The 22308-nt window shown below is 45.8% G+C and overlaps 1 protein-coding gene across 1 annotated transcript in view; it reads right to left on the reverse strand.

Moving 5' to 3' along the window:
- pde1cb (phosphodiesterase 1C, calmodulin-dependent b) overlaps positions 1-16866 on the reverse strand; it is a 74752-nt gene extending 57886 nt beyond the window's left edge. The window contains exons 1-3 of the mRNA XM_030114979.1: positions 16444-16866; positions 3963-4013; positions 1636-1801 (exon numbers count right to left, since the gene is read on the reverse strand). Of these exons, the coding sequence (XP_029970839.1) occupies positions 1636-1801; positions 3963-4013; positions 16444-16525 (299 nt within the window). The 5' untranslated portion in view covers positions 16526-16866. The remainder of the gene's footprint in view (positions 1-1635; positions 1802-3962; positions 4014-16443) is intronic.
- Between the last annotated feature and the right edge of the window lie 5442 nt (positions 16867-22308).

The raw sequence follows: 22308 nt of genomic DNA on the forward strand, positions 1-22308 counted from the left end.
TGTCAGTACTTCCGTTTGAAAGCTGCCTGTGAATGATCAGAGCTCTGTGTCTGTATCTCTATCTGCTCTAATCATCAGGTCTTCCATGCCGGAAGTAAACCATGCTTTGGTTTTCTTCTGACTTGGTCGTGCTTCACATCTGGCAAACAAGAGTGGACCGCCCAGGCGCCATCATTCCATACCGACTGTGGGCCCGGTGAGCACGTGGAGCGTGGGCCAGATATGGGCCGGAAGAATCTTGCTATCCGGGATCTGGCACTCTAAACTGATGTGCACTTTAGGGCGTTGTGCAATCTTACCTGGCACTCATGCACTTTAGCACTTGATACTTTATCCAGCAACTATGCACTTTGCTCCTGAAAATGAAACTCTTCTGGTCTCCCTACATGTGGGCTAGCTCTTCACCCACAGTAAACCTGCATTGCAATCTATCTGTCTGTATATTATGGTTTGTGATTTTTTTTTTCTTTTTCCTTTTGGTATCTTTCACTGTCAATGCTTGTATTATATTGATATTGCTCCTTCTCTTTGTTCTTATTTATTCTTACTGTGAAATGTTGTACTGTCTTGATATGTTTTTATGTAAATGGAACTACGGATGGAAATTAGCATCAAGCTACAATCCGGCATGTTTACATGTTTAAGCATGTTCATTAATGTGCACTGTCCCATTCAAATAAACAAACCAATAAACCGGTAGTTACAGTAATGGAAACGCGCAGCATTTTATTGTCAGTGAAGGTAATGGTGTTTGTAAAGCTGGGTAAGTAATTAGATTACTTGTTCCTAAAAAATAGTAACAGTGTTTATTTCAACACAGTTACTCCCATCACTGTAAAGGTGCAATACTTCATATTTCAGTTGAAAGCTTTTGATAAAAATTACCAGGAAGTGATGAAAGATTGAACTGAAACATCTGCATTCTGCACGCGACAGACGTTCACCTTCTGAACTGAAGTGTCGGTACCGCTTTGTGCCACTGGGGGGTGCAGTGAGTCCTGAACCATCGATCACTACCACGTGTCTCTTCGTCCACAGACGAGGACAGCTGACTCGGTCGCTGTAAAGCTCTGAAACTCTTTTGGTTCTGTGAACAAGTGGACTTTTCCACTGCTTTCCAGACGCTCTGCTCCGACTGTGTCCAGCTCTAAACTCTGCTGTGTTAATGGAAGCAATCAAGAGGAAAGCTATGTGAGGATATGAAGAGAACAGCAGCTGTAATCAGAGCTACAGAGCAGAGGAAACGGTGTCAGAAAACACAGAGAGCATCCTCACTCCAGTGGAATACACTGATCCGGCAAACACAAATGACTAAACAAAGACATTCACTCATCTGTTCTGCATCCAATCAACAGCTTGTTGTGGAGCACGGGGAGCATCGTTAGCATCTTCTGACTAAACAGCCGCTTGTGGCCACCTCCGACATTCAGAGCAGCGTCTGAAGGTCCAAGGTTAATTAGACTGAGACTCCAGAAGCCTTCACTACAGGAGGAGTGACAACGAATTATGTTAATGCTGCTGTCAAGTCAGTCATGGCCCAGTCCCCAGTGTGTGTGTGTGTGTGTGTGTGTGTGTGTGTGTGTGTGTGCAGGAGCAGTGTTTGTCCTGGCCACTGAGGCAGCAGCAGCAGCAGACCTGATGGCGATCCGCTCGGTGGCGTCCGGCTCGTCCGCTCCGGGCAGGTCCTCGGCCAGGATCTCCTCAGGACTGCGGGGGTCGTTCAGAGGGGTCTTCTGCTCCTTCCCTTTCATGCCCATCCCCGCCGTGATGGCGTTCCACAGGGCGCTCTGAGACTTGGAGCCTGAAACACACGTCTTCGTCTGTTATGGACGCTTTAATCAGAGACATCAAAGAAACTTTCATTTGTTTCACATCTTCACATTTCTAGCATCAATGAAACACACACACACACACACACACACACACACACACACACACACACACACACACACACACACACGCCCAGTCTTGTATTTCTATCCTTGTGGGGACCGTCCATTGACTCCCATTCATGTCTAGCCCCTAACCCTGACCCTTACCCTAACCCTAACCCACACCACAACAAAGCCTAACCCTAAAGAAATGTTTTTGCACTTTTACTTTTTTCAGTAACAACAACATGGTCAAGAAAACACTGTTTCTCCTACTTAGGACCGGAAAAAGGTCCCCACAAGGCACGTCGTTCCACGTTTTGCTATCCTTGTGGGGACATTTGGCCCCAACAAGGATAGAAATACGAGAACACACACACACACACACACACACACACACACACACACACACACACACACACACACACACACACACACACAGTACAGCTGGTGCCTGTGTGATGCTGCCCTCCTGTGGAGGCCTGATGTCAGTACAGGTAGAACACTCAAGACACTGTTAAATGCAGCTCTCTCTCTCCCTCTCTCTCTCACACCCACTCAAACACACACACACACACACACACACACACACACACACACACACACACAGGTGGCTCCAGCTGTTGCTGTCTGAAGTTTACTTAGGTTCCTCAGTGAGACGAGGAGTTTCTCGGATTCTAAATGGGTTTATTTCACATGCGACCATGAAGACGGAGGGTTCTGAGGAGCGGCTGCCTCACTTTATATTCAGAAAGCTGCCGTCCATTTCACAAAGCAAGTTTAGTGAAAACTCAATGTCTATTATCCCCTGAAGGAGGGAAACTCCCAGATTTCAGTTTCATGAAGGAGGGAACGTAACCAGAGAACGAGGAGTAACTCTAACCTGTTTACCAGAGAGAGATAGCGTCACCTCTCCGTCAGTTTCTGCAGTAACACACTCTCTGAATACGTCAGTGAAACTTGCATGTATCAATTTATTTTTGTTACCAAAAACCAGTGTGTTCTGAGTCAGGCCAATACGTGATGGGGAGGTGTTATGGATGCGTGACGGGTGTGGGGAGAGCAGTGTGGGGCAGCGATGGGGTGGGTGGGGGCATCATCAGAGGAGACAGCAGGGCTCCGGCCTCCAAGAGAACCTCCTGTTCCGGTGGAGAGAAGAACTCCACTCTGGTTGTCATGGTGAATCCATGATTCTGTGATTAATCGCTGTGGTTTCTTTAAGGAATCAAGTGCTGATCCTGGATCAGTTTCACCTGATTGATGAATCCATGCTCTAACACCCTGGATTGGTCTTTTGTGCAACCAAATAATTCTGAACCCTCTGGTTCTGGATTAGATGATCCTGGATCAGTCATTCATCCTGGGTCAATGAATCCTAATTCTGTGCAATAGGCCCCTGTACACACAACACAACACAACACAACACAACACAACACAACACAACACAACACAACACAACGCAACACACCAACTCCAGCATTTCTTCTGTTGTGAATGTTGTTCTCACATTCAGACCAGTGTCTTCTGAATGAATTGTGCGTGATGAATGAACCAAAAATATGGTCCAAGTCCATCCCAGACACACCAACCTGTTGCATCATGGGACGGTTCTCTACAAATCATCCAGACATCTTTCAGTCTTCTGAGAGTTTCACGTCTTCAGCAGTCACAAAGTGCTTTTATTTTGAAGTCACATTGAGGATCTGCTGGATCATCAAAGGAAACTAAAAATAAAGGGCTGACTCATATTCCAGCTAAACAACGTAAATGTTTCAGTCAGAAGACAGAATACTACCTTTTGAGTTTTTTTATTTCACTTTCAAAGCAGGAACTTTTCTTTACTGAGATATATTCTGGCTAATATACATTTTGTGACAAGAAAAGGAAAAGGAGACTTTTCTCAGAAAAATTCAAGTGCAGCACATTTTAATCACTCTGCATCACTTTAATTTGCACTTTTAAAATCTCCAGTTTAGTGAAGGGGAGGAAATGAGTGCTGCACTCGGGTGAAATGAGCCTTTCAGGCTTTGCTATGTGGAGGTGAAATGATGTGAAATGACTGAAGTCGGGATTAGCTGCTGTTAAACTCACGTGAGAAACTGGCCTGAGGTCTGGAGGAGCCGTCTCCATCTTCATTCGCCACTGCAGCAAAAAGATTGAAGAAATCCATCAGAGAAACAAGCACGTCTGGTATTTTTACCAAGACAGGGAGAGAAAACAGCTGTAGGAAGAACAGCTCCTGAGAAGCAGCCAGCTTTTATCTCTGTTGCTTTGAAATGAAATCCTGTTTAATGACTCAACGCTCATGTTCAACAAGACCACAAGGTTTCAAACGCCACATCAGTGAGGACCTCCAGAGGAGCAAATGATGCTGCTCGGCACCTGAAACAATTCACACTGAGAGCGCAGGTCAAAGGTCACCTGCCAGCAGCCGTACAATCACATCACACAGACACCGAGGGGCAATTATGGTAATTAACCTTCCAGCTTGGGCACACAAGAGTGACAATTACAGAGGAAGAGGTGTGTGTGTGTGTGCATGTGCATGTGCATGTGTCACAGCTGCTACCTGGTTAGACCTGCACACTCCACACCTTCACAGCTCTCTGGAAGAATGAATAAATATGTTTCTCAGCAGATTCATCAAATCTCCATGAAAGAGAAGAGCTTCATTGGATCAGACCAATTTCTCTTGTTTCCTTCTTCAGAGAATCAGTGCTGAGCAGAGGATGCAAGAAGAAGAAGTCGTACTCCAGGTGGACGACATCAAGATTAAAAGTGAACTCAACAATCTTTTCAAAAAGCAATAAGAAGAGGAACACAGATGTTAAACCAACAAAGAAGACGCGAGAGGCAGCAGAACAACAGCTCTGAACAAAGCTTGTTCCACACCTGAAGACCTTTTGGGTTCAAACGGAGGTCAGGGATGGACCTCCTCACTAAATCTCTTTGCACGTCTTCGGTAAATCAAAACATTATTTGAACATTCATTCAAAGTTAGAACGCACACTAGAGGGTAAACATGAAACTTTCCTTGTTCTGGGGTCAGTTGTGATTCTCTGCTTGTCTGTTTAAAGACGCGCTGCCTGGTTTTCCATGCTAATGCACTGAGAGACGCTCAGCAGGGGTTCTGCAGCCTTTGACCTCTCCATACAGACCTGAGGTAGGGGTCTGTGTACCTTCACGGCCTGAAATCCAACAAATCTGACATTTTAAAGAGGAAGCTCTTCTGATTCTGTTTACAGTGTCAAAAGAAAATCGAACATATCCACAATAATAAGACTAAACAATGATCATGATGGTAAAAGCAGGTTTCACAGGCAGCGTGTCCACCAGGCCTCAAGGTCAAAGTTCACTGTCTCTGAATAAAGTTTGACTGAGGAGCTCAGCTAAACACTCACAAACACCTCATTATCACTCTTCTCTATGCATGATGACTTTCAACATACAGCTTATACCATTAAATATCTTGGTTGGAATACATGGTTTTATACAACTTATGTTACAGTTTTTTCTACTTTCAGCTCTGTAAGTCAGTAAGAGCAGTTTATTTACAAAGAGTTTTTCTCAGATTGAATCACAAAGTGCTGTACAGAACAAGGTAAAAGACATTTAAACATATCACAGATTTGTCCAATGAATAATCAGCTAAAAGCCTCCCTGAGCTGTTCTCTGACTTCTCAGTCTGACCATGTGGATGCTGAGAGTGAGTGACTAACATTGTATTTAGGTGATTATCAGGCAGGAGTATCTTTTGGCAGAAGGTGAATAAATCCACTCATTTCAATCACACTTGATCTTGTCGTCACTTCTAGACATTGATGAATAAACAGTTTTTCCTCTAAGCCCTCAGTTGTCAAATCACTTCCTGATCTGGTCTGAGGTGACATGAACGGGTATTATCGCTCCTGTCACGTGGAACCAGCTCCCAGGTTCAGTTCTGGAGACTGACACAGTCTCTACTTTAAGGTTTTCTATTGAATAAAGCTTCCAGTTAGAGCTGCTTCAGGACACTGGAACATTTTCTAGAGAAGCTGCTGTAGGTCTAGACTGCTGGAGGACCTACACTGCTCTGAGCTTCTTTCCTGTGTCACTGTCCCCTCAGTGATATTTCACATTACTTGTTATTGGTGTCTCTCTCCTGCAGTCTCATAATGAACATTCAGCCTGGATAAAAGATGACAGGGTTGGATTTAAAGTCATTTAAGCAAAGCGGTGACAAAGGACAGCCCTGCAGGAGTCCGACATGCACCGGGAACAAGTCCGACTTACTGCCGGCAATGCGCACCAAAGTCCTGCTTGAGTTATACAGAGACCGGACGGCCCTTAACAAGGAGCCCCGGACCCCGTACTTCGAAAGCATCCCCACAAGATACCATGAGGGACACAGTCGAACGCCTTCTCCAAATCCACAAAACACATGTGGACTGGTTGGGCGAACTCCCATGACCCCTCAAGCACCCTATGGAGGGTAAAGAGCTGGTCCAGTGTTCCACGACCAGGACGAAAACCGCATTGTTCCTCCTGAATCCGAGGTTCGACTATCAGTCGAATGTTCCTCTCCAGTACCCTGGAGTAGACTTTCCCAGGGAGGCTGAGGAGTGTGATCCCCCTATAGTTGGAGCATATCCTCCAGTCCACCTTTTTAAAAAGGGGAACTACCACCCCGGTCTGCCACTCTACAGGCACTGCCTCTGACTGCCAGGTGTCCATTTAGTCCATTTACCTCTTCAATGGCCTCTCCAGCCGGGCCCCATGGGCAAAGGCCCAGGCACTCGCTTGCAAGCTCCAGCGTGGGGCCCCAACGTAACGACCTTTGTTTTTCTTTGTCTCATAAGTGCTTTAGAACTGCTCTCAGTCCGGCCCCTCACCCAGAACCGGTTTGCCATGGGAGACCCTACCAGGGGCATAAAGCCCCCGACAACATAGATCCTGGGATTATGCAGGCACTCAAACTCCCCCACCACGTCAAGGTGGCAGTTCTACGCTTCTGTTCCTTATTTTCATGAGCAGAATTTCTAGGCACAGCCAGGGGCCGGAGGGGGTCAGGTTAGGTAGTCACAGGATTTCCTCTTTGCTCTTTGCAGATGATGTTGTCCTGTTGGCTTCATCAAACCAAGACCTGGGCACTGAGGCAGTTTGCAGCCGAGTGTGAAACGATGGGGATAAGGATCAACACTTCCAAATCCAAGGCCATGGTCTTCCACCAGAAGAAGGTGGCCTGTCCTCTCCCAGTCTGTGGAGAGGCCTTGCCCCAAGGAGGAGTTCAAGTATCTTGGGGTTTTGTTCATGAGTGGGGGAATGGATGAAGTTGTTTTATCAGTCCTTTGCGGTGAAGAAGGAGCTGAGCTGAAAGGCGAAGCTCTCAATTTAACGGTCAATCTACACCCCTACTCTCACCTATGGTCATGAGGTTTGGGTCATGACCAAAAGGACAAGATCCCGAATACAAGCAGATGAAATGAGCTTCCTCCGTAGGGAAGTTGGGCGCTCCCTGGAGCTCAGTCACCAGGGAGGAGCTCAGAGTAGAGCCGCTACTCTTCCACATCGAGAGGAGGCAGCTGAGGTGGCTTGGGCATTTGTTAAGGATGCCTCCTGGACACCTCCCTGGGGAGATGTTCCAGGCGTGTCCCACTGGGAGGAGACCCCGGGGAAGACCCAGGACATGGTGGTGTGACGATGTCTCTCGGCTGGCCTGGGAACGCCTTGGAATCCTCCCAGAAGAGCTGAAGGAAGTGTCTGGGGACAGGGAAGTCTGGGACGACGACCCAGTCCCGGATAAGCGGCAGAAGATGGATGGATGGACGGATGGATTATGAACAAAGAGAGTCCAAGCAAAGTCCTGCACTTTATCATCAAATCTGCTCTCAGTCCTCACTGCCGGCCAACAAAGCCCAGATTAGATTTTACCCATTAATAAAACCAGCTCACAGAGACTGTAAGATGATGTTGATGGTTACTGTTTTTTTTTTTTTTAACCTCTGACAGGATTTTTGTTCCTAATAAAAGGGAAAGCACTGACCAGTTTAGGAATTATCTGTATTAAATGACTATGTGACTGCAGAGCAGCAATCTCTTGGTTGAGCAGGATTCTTTCAGCTCAGTGACAGGAGCTGTCATTATTATCACAGGACCTTTCATTATTATCATTATTATCACAGCGCTTTTCCCACCAGGACTGAAAGAATCTTGGTGATGTGAACGCCTTTACCCTCCATCATTTACGTGACATTAGATTAGAGAATTCAGTCTTCAATGCCACGCGGTAATGAATACATCATAATTGTAATAAATACATTTAGTGATTAAAACAGCCGTAATAAAGCAGACTGTTATATAATGAAGGTAAATAAAGTACAAAGTGATAAATAAAAATCAGCAGCAGATTAAAACGTGTGCTTCTTATATCCTCTAACTGGCAGCAGCTGTCATGAGGAAGATCTCATGATGTGGAAGAAGCAGGGGTGTGATGACCTTTGACCCTCAACCTGGTGAATCCTGAACATCTGCATGTTTGAAGTTCCGCTCCTCATCCAGCTGTGCTCACCTGGACCTGCAGGATCTGACATGAAAGACACACTTTGCTCAGATCTACCGACTCCAGATCACTTCAATACATTCACTTTTGCCTCTTCTTTCAATCTTGCACCAACAACTCAGCAAAAAGCAATGCTTTGAAACTCCTCATAGTTCCTGCAGATAAAACAATTGAGAGTAAAGACAGGAGGCAACAGAACAGGCAGTTTCCAAAACACATTAGCAGCAACGGTAGAACACCGAAGCTTCAAAAGCACAACTCCAGCTCCAACGGTTCATCCTGATACACTAGAAGATCAACTCGAATCACCAGGAAATGATGACAGAAAGCAAAGCGCAAGCACTGTGAAGACTGACTGGACGCTACAGGAGTCCCCATGATGACCCCGACTTCCAGACACCGTCCAGCGCTCCCTGTGAACCACTTCCACCTGAAACCCCGTGAGGCGTTACAGCTTTGAGTCCTGCTGTGGACACATTCCAGCTTTTAATCCCACAGATGAACCAAAGCATCTGTCAGGTTGACCTGTGCACATGATGGTGAGTGGACTTCACCTCAAGCTCCTCCAAGGAATTCATCTCACGTCTAGGTTTTAATCAGATGTTTTCTCCATCGTCAGGGAGGGATGAAACTAACCCACCGGCTCAGAATTGAAGGGACATTTTCCTTTAACCTCTTGTCTCCTGTTTCTTTCACTGAGTTTTTAGTCGGACTGTATTTTCATCAAAATGTCATTAAATGGTTTTACTGAAATATGCTGAATGCAACAGACATCCCATGTATTTTTTTAGACTGTAGGAGGAAACACAAATTCTGCCCAGAAAAGCTCAGCTGGTATTTGAACCGTCGCGCTGATGTGAGGCAGGAGCAATTATCACTGCTCCACCGTGCTCAACCCCAGTAAAATCATCCTTGGATGAAAGGTTTCCTGCCTTGTTTTCACTCAAATGAACGTTGCAGTGATGAACAGTGACTAAAGGCACCATGAAACGTTATGATCCCTCTTCTGTGGTCACAGGCACAAGTCCAGAGGCTACAGGGGTTCCCGTTCAGCACTGTCTTATTCATTTCTTTTATCAAGATTTCATGTTAATCCCGCTCATTTGCATGCGATTTGCAGGTGATCCAGTAAGAAACACTGTGAGTGACAATGTGTGCAAACAGCAGGATGCAGCTCTGTCAGCTTCATCCTGTTTACAACAAATGATGTGGAAAAGGTTTGTAATGTAATGTTTGTTTGAGTTCTCCACGCAGTTATTGGATGGAGCTCTGAGGCCCCACAAGCGCAGCCGGGGGCCCTAGAGGTGGAGGTGGAGGTGGAGGAAGTGACCAGAACGTACCGGAGAGTTGGAGCAGATTAAAAAACTGCTCATAATGGAAGACCACTGGTCACAGAATCAATAAAGAGGAACAACAGAAGAGGTCAAGAAAATTTCACAAGACCTACAAAGGTACAAACGGCAGACAAAGTTCACCAACAAAGGTCAGGAGGAGCGTTTGAATCACATCACGTTAATAACAGACTCAGTCAGAGCAATTCACACACACTGAGATGGGAGCGGCTCACAGCATCCCGAGTAATCTACTGTATGAAGGCAAATGCACCAAATCAATAGTGAGTGTTTGTTGGATCCAGTTAGATGAGCTTCCACTCGTACCTCAGCATTAACAAGTCTATCTGTGTTCACACACACACAAGCGATCATGAATCAGGTGCTGTGGATTACTGAGAACGGGCTCTGCTGCAGGTGCCAGTGAGGGAGAAGCTCCGCCGAGCTGCAGGTGACAGGATGTGATGAGACGTGTGAAGAGCTGACCGGCCGCTGCACAGGTTATGTAACCGCTGTTGTGGGCAGGAGGCTACAGGTGCCGGTTCCCACTCAGACTCCTGCAGCCTGCGTGCGCAGTCAAATATCTGCTACAGACAAACAGATAAACTGAGCTCTTTCCCTCAAAGCAGATGTTTTAATGAGCGCTCTGCAGACAAAGCACTGAAAGCTCACAGTGAAAGCCTTAATCAGGCTGAGCCTACTGTCTCTCTGTGTGTGCTGGGAAACCAAAACCGAGGATCATTACTGTAGCAACCGCTGGTGGAGGACAGATCGCAGCTGCATTCATTTAATGGACTCCAGCATTATGTAATATCAGTCCATTTACACTGTGGCAGAAAGGTCGGTTTACCAGGGTAATTGCTTCATGAAAACACTGTTTTTATCTGCAATAAAAACTGTTGGCCCAATCTGTGATCTGTTGATTTAACAAGCGTCCAACCAGAGTGAGCAGCGTAGTGCAGTGAAAAGACGAAAACAGAACAAAAATCTCTCAACATGTATGTCATCAAGTAAAAAACACTGAAAAATACCGTCACAGGCTCACCATGGAAACACACACACGTGTGTGTCCCGTTTACAGCGGCTTTCTGCTGTCAGCCAAATGAAAGCGGTGCGAGCAGGAAGACCGAGGTCGTGATGGAGCAGAGATTCACGGCAGCTTTATTTAAATCCTGCCATGAGCGAGGCCTTGTTTCAGACTCTCTCCTTTCACATGCTGATTTGTGAAGTGTGTGGCTGTCTGCTGTGAAGCTCGGAGGGAAAAGCTGTGTGAAAAACTGAAAAGAGTCCAGAGAGAGAAGGTCAGACTGAATAAAGCAGGAGAACACGCGGTCCTGACATTATCAGCAAACCTGTCCCGCTTCATACGGCCTCATATCAAACCTCCTGCACAGCTACTGCGCTCTCAGACTTTCAGTCATTATGAAGCCGTATTGATGAATGTTGCACAGACAGTTAATTAGAAACCATCAGTGTCAGTATAAGTGGAGCTCAGGCCTCCAGCGGCTACCAGCGCAGGAGCTGAGGAGCCGCCTCCACCAGGTAGACCCACAAACACAGTCTTTACAAAGCACCGCGGGGTTAAGCTTCTTCTTCCTTGGTCTAATGACATGAAGTTAGACTGCGCTGGTGTGGAAACCACACTTTCCGAGGAAACATATTTTATCTGTTTGCGTATACAGACAACATCCACCAAGGGAGAAGGGATGCAATAAGAAAAATCTGAAGTCAGGATAGTAAACATGCATGTAACCAAGCCGTTCCAGCGGCAACAGGATAAACAAGAAGGTTTTAAATAAGATATGAAGTAAATGAGACAAACAGGAGGCTGAGACCGCTGAAGTAGTGAATAACAGCCCGGTCAAGGCAGTGGAAATTAAACTTAATACATATTTAATTGATGTCCTCCATAATGTTGTGTCCTTTAGAGGACAATCAGTTTGTCGGCAGTGTGAGTGGAAAAAAATAAATAAATGAGTCCCAGATTCTCAAAATAAGAAAAACATTTGGGCACATCAAAACAAATAAAAGGCAAGGCAAAAATGATCAGTCCATCAAACTTCCCAAAAAAAAACCAAAACTGTCAAACTGTCCTCTGCAGAGACTAAAAGTTGGGTTAATCTAACAAAAAGGCCACGCGCTCCTCAGTCCACTCTCTCACCAGACTGCAGAAATCACACCCACTTCATCCTCGGCTCCAATCAGGCTTACTGGCCTCAGATGTGACTGCTCTCACCTGCAGACTGTGCAGGAAATGCAGTGACCACAAAGGAAAAAACACACAGCTCTGAAAACATATTTCATCAAAAGGGAAAAAACTCACACTTAAATATGATTTTAAAATAAACCGTAAACAGTCACCAAGATATTCCCACAAATCCTGATTTGAGTGCTGGAGGAACGTGTACCTTCCTCTGGCCTGCACAATATCAGTGCATATTCTATGATCTCATGACAAACTACGGCCAGGATGATGGTTAAATTGCAAAGAGGAAATTTCCCCACAGGAAGAAAGTCTGCTTTCTCTCTTATGAGACCACTCCACTGATCTGGATGACGTGAGATCAAACTGTCTGTTTGGCGCCTCAGCGAAGATCGAAGCTCGTCTGGAGGTCATGTGAAGAAAGAGTCGAGTGAGAGGTGGAAACTCTCCAATGTGCAAATCAAACTGACTGATTTAAATAAATCACATGTCAATAAAACAGGGATGTTTGGAAGTCAGTTAGTCAGAAGCACAAGAGGAGTCTGGTCTTTTGGATAAAATGTTTTTCTTAGCTATTGGTTTAGGTAAATTACACAATATTTCCATATTCTAACTGAGAATGTGTCACATGCAGTAGCTCTCCCTGACTCTTGTTTGCTCATTCCTTGCTGTTTTTCCAAAGTGTGTGGAGGGAAAACTCAGCGGCAACCTTTTCCATGTTAGCTGCTGTTTTACCTCCATCAATAAGATGAACTGCTGGAGTTTCATTTGACTATGACGGATTAAAACTGATAAAGAAAAATTCAGAAATGCCGGATGTCTCTGTAAACTCTAGTTTTGATGTAAAAATGAGAACGCTGAAGCCTCAGACACACTTTATGTTGTTAAAGTCAGCTGATCATCTGTTGCTGGGTCTTTTTTTTTTGACATCTCGTCATTTTTCAGTTGTTGATTTGGACATGAATTACCCAGAAGCCTCTTTGGTCATGTTCATAATCTCAGTCCATGTATTTTCAAACTGATGTACAGAATTTTTGTTGTGGCTGAATGACGTTACAATAGTGAAAATGCAGAGAAATCAATAAACACATGTAGAAACTGTAATTGTGATTCCAGCGAAACAACATGTCATGGCGGTGTGAGTGTATGACAGTCGAGGCCACGTTGAACATCATCACGGCTGTAATTTTCTGCAGTAATGAGTCTGAATGCTGGCTGACATTCACAACACAACCAACAGGTGTACCGTTTAATGAGAAGTAATCAGTACAGAGGTCAGCTAACAGTAAATGAAAAGAAGATCATAAACACCTGAGTAAAACAGCTGAGTCTCGCTGTGGGTCCCAGGCAGAGCGATCTGCCCTGGAGTCACTCTCAAACCAGGAAACAGTGAAACACAGCACACACTCCAGCTGAGGCTCAGCCAGATACTGATTGTGACACCGGTGCGTTTCCATGACAACTGGCATGCTGGTGCAGCAGTGATATACGGGCACATGTGGCTGAGGCAGGTTTTTAACAGGTAAGGAAGGCTGTGAAATCAGAAGCACGGAGAGAGAGAGCTCAGACTCGCAATCTGTACAGATTTCATGGCTCTTATCATCCCAGTGAGTTCCATTCAAACTTACATGCAGGGCTTGTTTGTTCACCAGACCGACGTCCAGTAGAGCCGGCGCTTTGGGACGTCTCACCGTCAGTGATGTGCAAACAATCCATCAAACGAAGGTCACTGACTTCGAAGACATCCCCAGCATGCATTGCTAGTAAAGTAACCTATTTAATTCATGCATTTCAAATATTTAAATCTATTAAAAAAAAATTCTAGGGGTTGAATTTAACTTATTTATTTGTATTTATCAGGGACAACGCATATTAATCAGCACTTCTTTTCACAGTAGTGTAAATACGCCAGAGTTAGCCACGGGCTAATGAAGCTGCATTTCCAGACGTCACACACGACTCACCAGGACTCTACTGGTCTGTTGGAGTTCACCTCTGATTCCTTCATCTCCGTGACGGTTCCTCTGGTTCAGCTCAGTGTTGGTCAGGACTCTTCAGGGTCTCCCTGTTCTCCAGAGAACCACGGTGTCAGGACTCAACCTGCCGCTGTCGTGTTCGAGAAGTTTCCTGATCTAAAGTGTTTCCTGTGTTTACATATCAGCTAGTTGTATTAACAGAGCTGTCTGACATTCTCCTCCTCTTTATTTAAAAAAATGTGGAATGTTGCCCTTATTAAACAGAAATACTGCAGTATATTGGAAAAGTATTAGGAAATATATCAAGCAATATCTTCCCATATATGACATTCAATATTTGATATTTTCTGGTTTCTTACAGTCTGCTGAAATCAGCAATTATTTGTATTCAATATATTTCAAGAAATCTATCAGAAAATATGTTGGTCTGAGTTACTAAATCTGTTGAATGATCAGAAATAAGTGCAGAATAAACCAGGTTAGTACCTGAAGACAGGTAGAAATGTCACCTGGATCTCTTCACCAATCAGGTCCTGATCACAACAATCCACATTTAATTCAATAATCAATAATCTGAGCTGACGACTAAACACAGACTTGTAGCTCCGCAGCAGCGAAACACTTTCAATAGAGGACACTTTGAAATTTTATGTATCTGAATTGTATGTTTTATGTTCATATTGTCTTGTGTGTGTGTGTATGTGTGTGTGTGTGTGGTGTGTGTATGTGTGTGTGTGGTGTGTGTGTGTGTGTGTGTGGGGGGGGGGGGTATATGTGTGTTTTGTTTTGTATCAGTGAAATCAGAGATTATAAATAAAATATTCACAAGAGTAAAAGTCAAAATGTCACACAACACAAGAGTGTCAACGTCACAACAGCCCAGCCGGCCAAACAGGCGGCTGCTGCTGGTTCCCAGACAGGACGTTTTTTAGACACATTTGACATTTGAACCATTCTGAAAACGTGCATCCCTCAGAGGTGACATGGTCGAAGAATTACAGGAAAAAAAATCTATTTTAGGTTATATGTAGCAGCATAATGTATGGGAAGCCATGGCTTCCAGACAGGTCTGGTTTCTTCACACACCTGCTCCTCTTCCTCTCAAAGTGGACAGACTAACATCAACCCCCCAGGGTTTCCACCCGGGAGGGTTCCCTCAAAACCTTCGAGAAAAAACATTTGAAATGAGTTTTTTCACTGTGAGAGCAGTTTTTCTTTACGGACTTCCTTTATTCATCAGATACTCTGAGGTCGGAAGTGAGAAGTGTTTTTGAAGTCAGGTCCAAGGACCTGCCGCTGGATGTTGAGTCAGAGTGGATGACTTTAACTTGCATGATCCACCGTCACTGCTGATACTGAACGGGCTAATAGTACTTGTGTGGGAGCAGTTTCTGTTGGAGTAGATGTCAAAGTGTCCTGAGACCCCCCCCCCCCCCCCCCCCCGCTGACCTCCAGCTGTGTTTGATGTTAACGTCAAGACACCGGTCCAAAGTCAGAACTGCTGAATGACTGGAGGATCCAGCGCCTCCGGGTTTTGTGGAGCCATGAGGGAGAGCACCACGGCTGTGTTACAGTCACAGTTACATGACCGATCACCGCCAGCATCTTCGTGCAGCTGGTCTGGAGAATTCAAAAGGAAACTTACGTAATTATGGAGTGCATCTAAACTAAGAAAACACAAGCAGCGGGTTTCATGTGTCAGACTGAGTGGCCTTAATCTTCAGCACTGTGCCCCGTGGAGGTTCTTACATTTGCACATGATCCAAGCTGATGGAAGGATTATTCACCACTGAAGACAGGCTGGTGCGTAACCTGTGGTGCTCAGCAGATGTTTACTTTCAATTCAGCCACTTGTCCTGCTGAGCTGCAGCTCTCTTTCAGCTCTGACTCTGTCTAACAACCATTACAAGTCCTGAGAATTTCAGTCTGCTTTCTTTCTCAACAAAATAATGTGATTCAGAGCAAAAGTTCAAGGCTAACTTCTGTCCACGCTTCTGCACAGCAGGTTTATTTTTCTGGTAACTGCTGTCTCTGTCGTGACAACAGGTCAACTCGACTGCAAAATCAAGCAGCTCAGTCAATTCACGTGCTCTGTTTCCAGATCTGGAGGAACCCGAAGTTCCCACATCTGCGTCTCTCCTCTCCAACACTCACTGCTGTGAGAGTTTTTTTTTTTACAGGTGCAGAAAAGAGAAAGCACGGAGTGGCACATAAGTTCATCAACACTGTGGTTGTCAAGACAATCGGATGAATTGCCGGTGACGTCAGCTGCACACGGCTTTTAGTCTGAAGCCTCCTTGTTTCCATGGTGTGGTCACAGGAGCAACTTCAGCTCGGCGGCTAATGTGTGGAGTTGTTCAGACGAGCTGAAACGTGATGTCTTTAACGATGTTGCTGCTGTGTCAGCTGCCAAACGCCTCGGCACTCCGCTTCTGTTCACACACACACACACACACACACACACACACACACACACACACACACACACACACAAAACCTTTCCTCGCTCAGCTTTGATTCTCACCTATGGTGATGTTGAAGCCGTCGATGCTGAAGGTAGCGCTCCGACCCTTCCTGAATCGATGCTTTCTGGAGTTAACTTCCATGGCGCCACGCGCTCTTCAATGCCTCCCGTCAGTTGTGCCGCTTTCTCTCAGTTTTGTATGAAGGAAAGGAAGAAAAGAGGAAAGAAAAGCAGCCCCGTGGCTGCGTGGAGAGAGTCGCACGCTGAGAGCAAACTGTCAAAGACTACTTCTTGTTTGCAGCCGCCGTCCCTCTCTGCCCCCTGTCTTTTGTTGCACATCTCTTTAATCTCCACTTCGCCGCTCCTCACACCCCAGCCAGCTAATTTCAAGGAGCTTATGGCACTTGATTTGTTTTCCCTTCTCTGTGCGCCTCCTCCCCTCCCCGTCTCTCTCTCCTCATCCCTCGCTCCCAGGAGCGACGGTAGGTGTGTGGTGGCTCGGAGGAGAAGCGGACATCTCCGGAGGTGTTTCAAAACCCGAGGGACTCCTCCTACCGTCAAGAACTGAGAAGCAAAGCATCTGGTGGCTCAGAGTTGTCCTTGAGTTTTCTTCAAATATCACAAATATGGGTTGCAATGCCACAGTATGTCACGTGGGCGCTGGTGTGTGGAGAGAGAGCTGAAGAGAAGGTGGGAACAGAGACAGCCAGCGCTGAGCGTGTCTGCTTAGTGCAAGCATTCATTAAATCAATGGGGCTGCTTTTCATGTTGCTGGAGTTATTTGCTCAGGAGAGAAGAGGCGACGGTGAAATCAGCGGCACGATATGTTTGCATGAAAAGAAGATGTACTTGGTTCAGAAAGAAATCTCAATTCTGAAACAGTAAAACAAAATCGTGCATATTTTTGATTTTCTTTCTATTTAAACACAAAGCAGCAGAGACAGCAGCAACAGTGTGCTTCAATTCCACACACACACACACACACACACACACACACACACACACACACACACACACACACACACACACACACACACACACAAAACTAACAGAGAATAAAGACCTCTCTGAATTAGCACCACCTGACATTTAGCTAAGGAATTTTTCATTTTTTCCCCTCTCAACCACCGCACCCACCCTGATTAGGGTGTGTATGTGCATGTGCATGTGCATGTGCTTTGTGAAGGCTTCTGGCTTCATCTCACACCTTCTCTACTATTCATTAGATGTGTTGATAGGAGTGTGTGCCCATGTCAAAAGACGAGGTGTCTCAGTGTCATCGTTTCAGATACATAAATATCATCTGCTGCAGATCTTTCTATTCAGATGTAAACCATAGTGAATATCAGAAAACACAATCTAAAAGACCCTCCAGTTTCAAGTCTTCTCAAATTAGAGCTCAAAGCAAGAAATGATTTTGATCCACATCTTTTTTTTAAGGAAAAGAGAAATATCCAAAAGATTCTTAGACCTGTTGTTCTCAGCCACCTTGAGGGGGGGGGGGGGGGGGTGGTGGTGGTGGTGGTGGTGGTGGGTTGGGGGGGGTGTTCCACCTGGACTCGGGTACTTCGAGTCCATACTGAGCACAGATAATTCTGCACACTATTCCAGCCACTTGGTGTCGTCTCGCCATGTATGCTGATCCTGCTTGAATATTACTCCTATTACCCTGTACTGGACTGTCTCTGGGGCATTTTTACACAGTCTGCACCCTGGATCAGATCTATTATGGTAGACCCTGCCCTCTATGGTCCTTAGAGCAGGTCTACTATGGTAGACAGTGGTCACCTATGGTCCTTGGATCTGATCTACTATGGTGGACCCTGGCCTCTGTAGCCCTGGGAGATGATCTACTACGGTAGACCCTGGCCTCTACGGCCCTTGCAGCCACTGCCTGTTCTTGTGTTGCCATGATTTCTGCCTCCATGTTATCAGTTAGTCCTGCACTTTCTCACCATCGATAGGTCTTCTTGAAATGAGCCACTTCTTCTATCTGGTGGTGACACATGATATGTAGGTGCCTGTCTTTCCATGTTACCTGCTCTTCCTCATTCCCATCACTGAGGCCCATCTTTCATGGTCATCTCCCTGCAGTTGAAAGAGGTGGGGAGGGAAATTTTGACTGTCGTGTGCTCTTATGCACCAAACAGCAGCTCAGAGCAGTTGGTCTTCATGAAGCAGGAGAGCACCATCTGATAGAGAGTTGAATCAGGTGGCAGGAAAGACTGTGGGCTTCTCATCTGCTGGCTTAGGAACGATCTAAGAAACTTCCTCATGTTGTGCTCAGCAAGAGAAGACATCCTCTGACCTCAAATGAGAATGTCTTCCAGAGGTGGAAAGAACACTCTGAGGATCTCCTGAACCCGAGGGACATGCCTCCTTCACAGGAGGCAGGGCTTGGGGCTCCTGAGGTGTCTTCATCCATTTCTCTGGTGGTGGTTACCATGGTAGTCAACAAACTCATTTGTGGCCAAGCCCCAGGAGTGGATGAGATGAGCCTGAAGTTGCTGAAGGAGCTGGTTATTGTGTGGCTGTCTTGATTGACACGCATTTACAGTATCCCATAGACCTTACGTACAGAACCTTCAAAGTGTCAAACTGGGGTGGTCAGGTGAAGAGCAAGTGCCAGTCATTACGATATCATACATCTCAGCCTCCCTGGGAAAGTCTAATTGGAATCACCGGAAAGGGGAAGCCGACCAATAGTTGAACCTCAGAATCAGGAAGAAAACCACAGACTCTGTCCAACCAGTGGACCAGCCCATCATTCTCTCAAAGATTATTGAGAGGGCAGCTAAAAGTTTGTGGACCTGGAGAAGACGAACGACCGGGTCCCCCGAGGTGTCTTGTGGGAAGTGCTAAGGGACTATAGAGCGGGATTCCAGAGTTCAGTGGAACATTTTGTGGCTGAACGTGAAGCAGTTGGGATGTGGATCAAAACCCCCAAATCTGAGTCCATTTTTCTCTCACAGATAAGGATGGTATGCCCCCTTCAGGTTGGGAGGGCACCTTCCCCAGCTGGAGGAATTTAAGCATCTCAGGGTCTTCAGGAGTGACAGGAGGAGGAATCATGAGATTAGCCACAGACTGGGACAGGTAGCTGCAGTAAGGCAGTCACTGTACCAGACTCCTGTAGAGCAAAACTCACTGTTTACCAATCTGTCTATATGTCCACCCTCACCTATGGTCTGGAACTGTGGCTCATAAACAAAAGAATGAGACTGTTGATACAAGCAGCTGAAATGAGTTTTATCCTCCCGAGTGGAGGGCATCACTCTTCATGCCAGAGTGAGGTGTCCATCCATCAGAGAGACTCAAAGTGGAACTGCTCCTCCTCCACACCAAGTGGAGCCAGTTGAGGGGGTCCATCTGATCAGGATGTCTCCTGGTCTCTTCCCTTTAGAGTTTTTGACAGGTGGGTTGGATTGGAAGGAGGCCCTATAAGGGCAGTCCAAGACTCTGGTTTGGTCTGGGAGCAGCTTGGTCCCCCCAGGAGAGCTGGAGGAACATGAAAGAGACAGAGGTGTCTGGGTTTTTTGCTCTAACGTGCATAACATGGATAATTGAACAAATATTACCATAATTAATAATTTAAATGAATTAATATTCTGGGGAAACAAAGCCCTGGACTGGCCTCGGGGCTCTGAGCAAGGCAGAAAATGTTGTCAAAAATGTGTTTACTATTAAATTTCCTTTTAATACTTCAGCTTTGTTGTACTGTACAGAGACATCAAATGAGGGAAAGAGTTCATGAATGCTACGTGAAGTCTGACTGCATCTTCTGTTGCTGAGAGCTCACATTTACTGATAAATGGTGGCGTATACAAATTGTAAAATGAGGAAAGTGAAGTGAGGCTTGATTGTGTGAGACTGTGGACAGTAATGACTGTCAGTTTGTCACACCTCAGGTGTGTTAAAGAAAAGGAAATCGATCAGCATCAAGACGTCTTCCGCTTACAACATCTGACAACAGAGCTGCTCTGACTCTTTAAGTGCACTTGCAGCTGACACATTATGCACTTGTTAGATAATTACCCTCCATCTCATTCTGTTTGGAGTTTGGAGCTCTTTATGTTCCCCTCCTGTCACCTCACACTCCAGTTTATTCTGCATCCAGCAATTTGTGAGCGTCTTATTCCTGCTACAGTCAGACACTGAGCCTTATCAAGCCGCCATTGGGCCTCTTAGCTCCAGGCACTGGCACCCAGTATGGTGAGGTTACAGGCTTCATTCGATTTTAAAGGTGCTGTAGGCAGGATTTTGCTAGTCAATGCTAATTTTTCTGTGTTTTCTTTGGATTAAATGTTAGAGTATCCATTGATAATCCTTTAGGAGTGTAGTATAATTGCACCACCGCGAGGGCGCAGCGTTTCCATCTGTCTCTGTTCTGAGCTGAAAAGGAATCTCCACAGCTCCAGGTATCTTTGACCAATCAGAAGAGCCCCTGAGGCTCTAGCCGTGATTGGTCGAGGGGCATTCGTCGCACGTTCTTGTGGGAGGGGCTTAACTTGCATTAGGGCGTGATCTCAGAGAAAACAGGACAGGATTGGCTGTGCTGGGTTTTAAATCGCCATCTTAGATGGGTCAAATCGCCATCTTGCTTAGGTAACCCTAAGCAAGATGGTGGAGATGCCAAATCCTGCCTACAGCACCTTTAATTCATTACAAATCATTTTTTACTGGTTTTGTCCACCATGCTCAGGCTCCTCCTCTTTGTCCCCTTTAGCCGATCAAAGCAAAGCACAGCTAAAAAGATTTTGGGGTACTTTTTGGATCAACGATTTGGTCGTCCTGATTTTAATGTTTTCACGCTGTGACTTAGTTTATGTTATTCTGGTTGTATTCATATAATGTAGGCAGAAAACATGGTTCATTGATTCATAAAGTGAAACTTACCTTGATAAATTATTTAACTTATCTTGTTTACTGGTGTTCGTGTAGGCTGAGGTTTACATGAATCCAGTTGTAGAGGGGCTGCCTGCCGGTGGCTCTGCAGAGGAACTGCAGGTATAAACCACCCACCTACCATTATATTCTGATACAATCTGAGGAAAGACACCATTGTCATTGTAATTATAATGCACAGAAAAGTAAGAGTCTTTTCTGATAGTTCAGGATAATTGTAAATTACATTCACTCGACGAGGTCCGAGTTGCTGATGAGGACCGTGGTTCTGACACTATGGAGGTCCGACCACTCTCATCATCCTGGAGGAGGGCAAAAACGCATAAATGGTGCCTCCACTGATAGTGACTAAAGCGAACACAAGCCGTGTCACTAACCAGCCACATAAGGTACCAAGAATTCGGGAGGATGCACGAACAGCACCTCCACTGGCAGCGGCTAAGTTAACACTAACCATGTTGCTAACAGAAACGGCCAGGACGCCAACAAACCAGGGAAGGGAGCATCCTGGCTAACGTTCGGCCACTGAACTATCAGTACAAATGAGAGCGACGGTTCGGGGTGACACTAATAGTGTCATACTTTAGGCCAAAGGTCGAGCTGGGGCTGCAATCAGGAGAGGGATTGGCTACACGGTGGCCCTATCGTTAGTACACAACACTAAATGCTTCGCTAACAGGCAGGACTGTCTGACGTACCTGGAATGGGGTGCATGGGTGGCACCCGGCCTGCAGCGGCTAAGCTAACGCGTCGTACACTAAGAAGTGCACACTTGGTTCAGGAGAGTGAAGCCGCTGTCAACCTGACACTCAATCGAAGAGAAAAGATTCAGCAACCTTCCCGTCTGCCGGGAGGTTAAGAATGAAACCCTCAATGAGAGAAGATTCCACAACGGCGCCAAGAAACCTCAGAACAAGGGTGAAAAAGGGGAATAATTACCATCATCACCTTTGGAGAGGGAACTTCGCTGTTTGGACTGACATGGTCACAAGGCTACCAGCGACGCAGTATGGGCCAGAT

This window comes from Salarias fasciatus, chromosome 18 (genome assembly GCF_902148845.1).
Source record: "Salarias fasciatus chromosome 18, fSalaFa1.1, whole genome shotgun sequence".
Taxonomy (NCBI): domain Eukaryota; kingdom Metazoa; phylum Chordata; class Actinopteri; order Blenniiformes; family Blenniidae; genus Salarias; species Salarias fasciatus.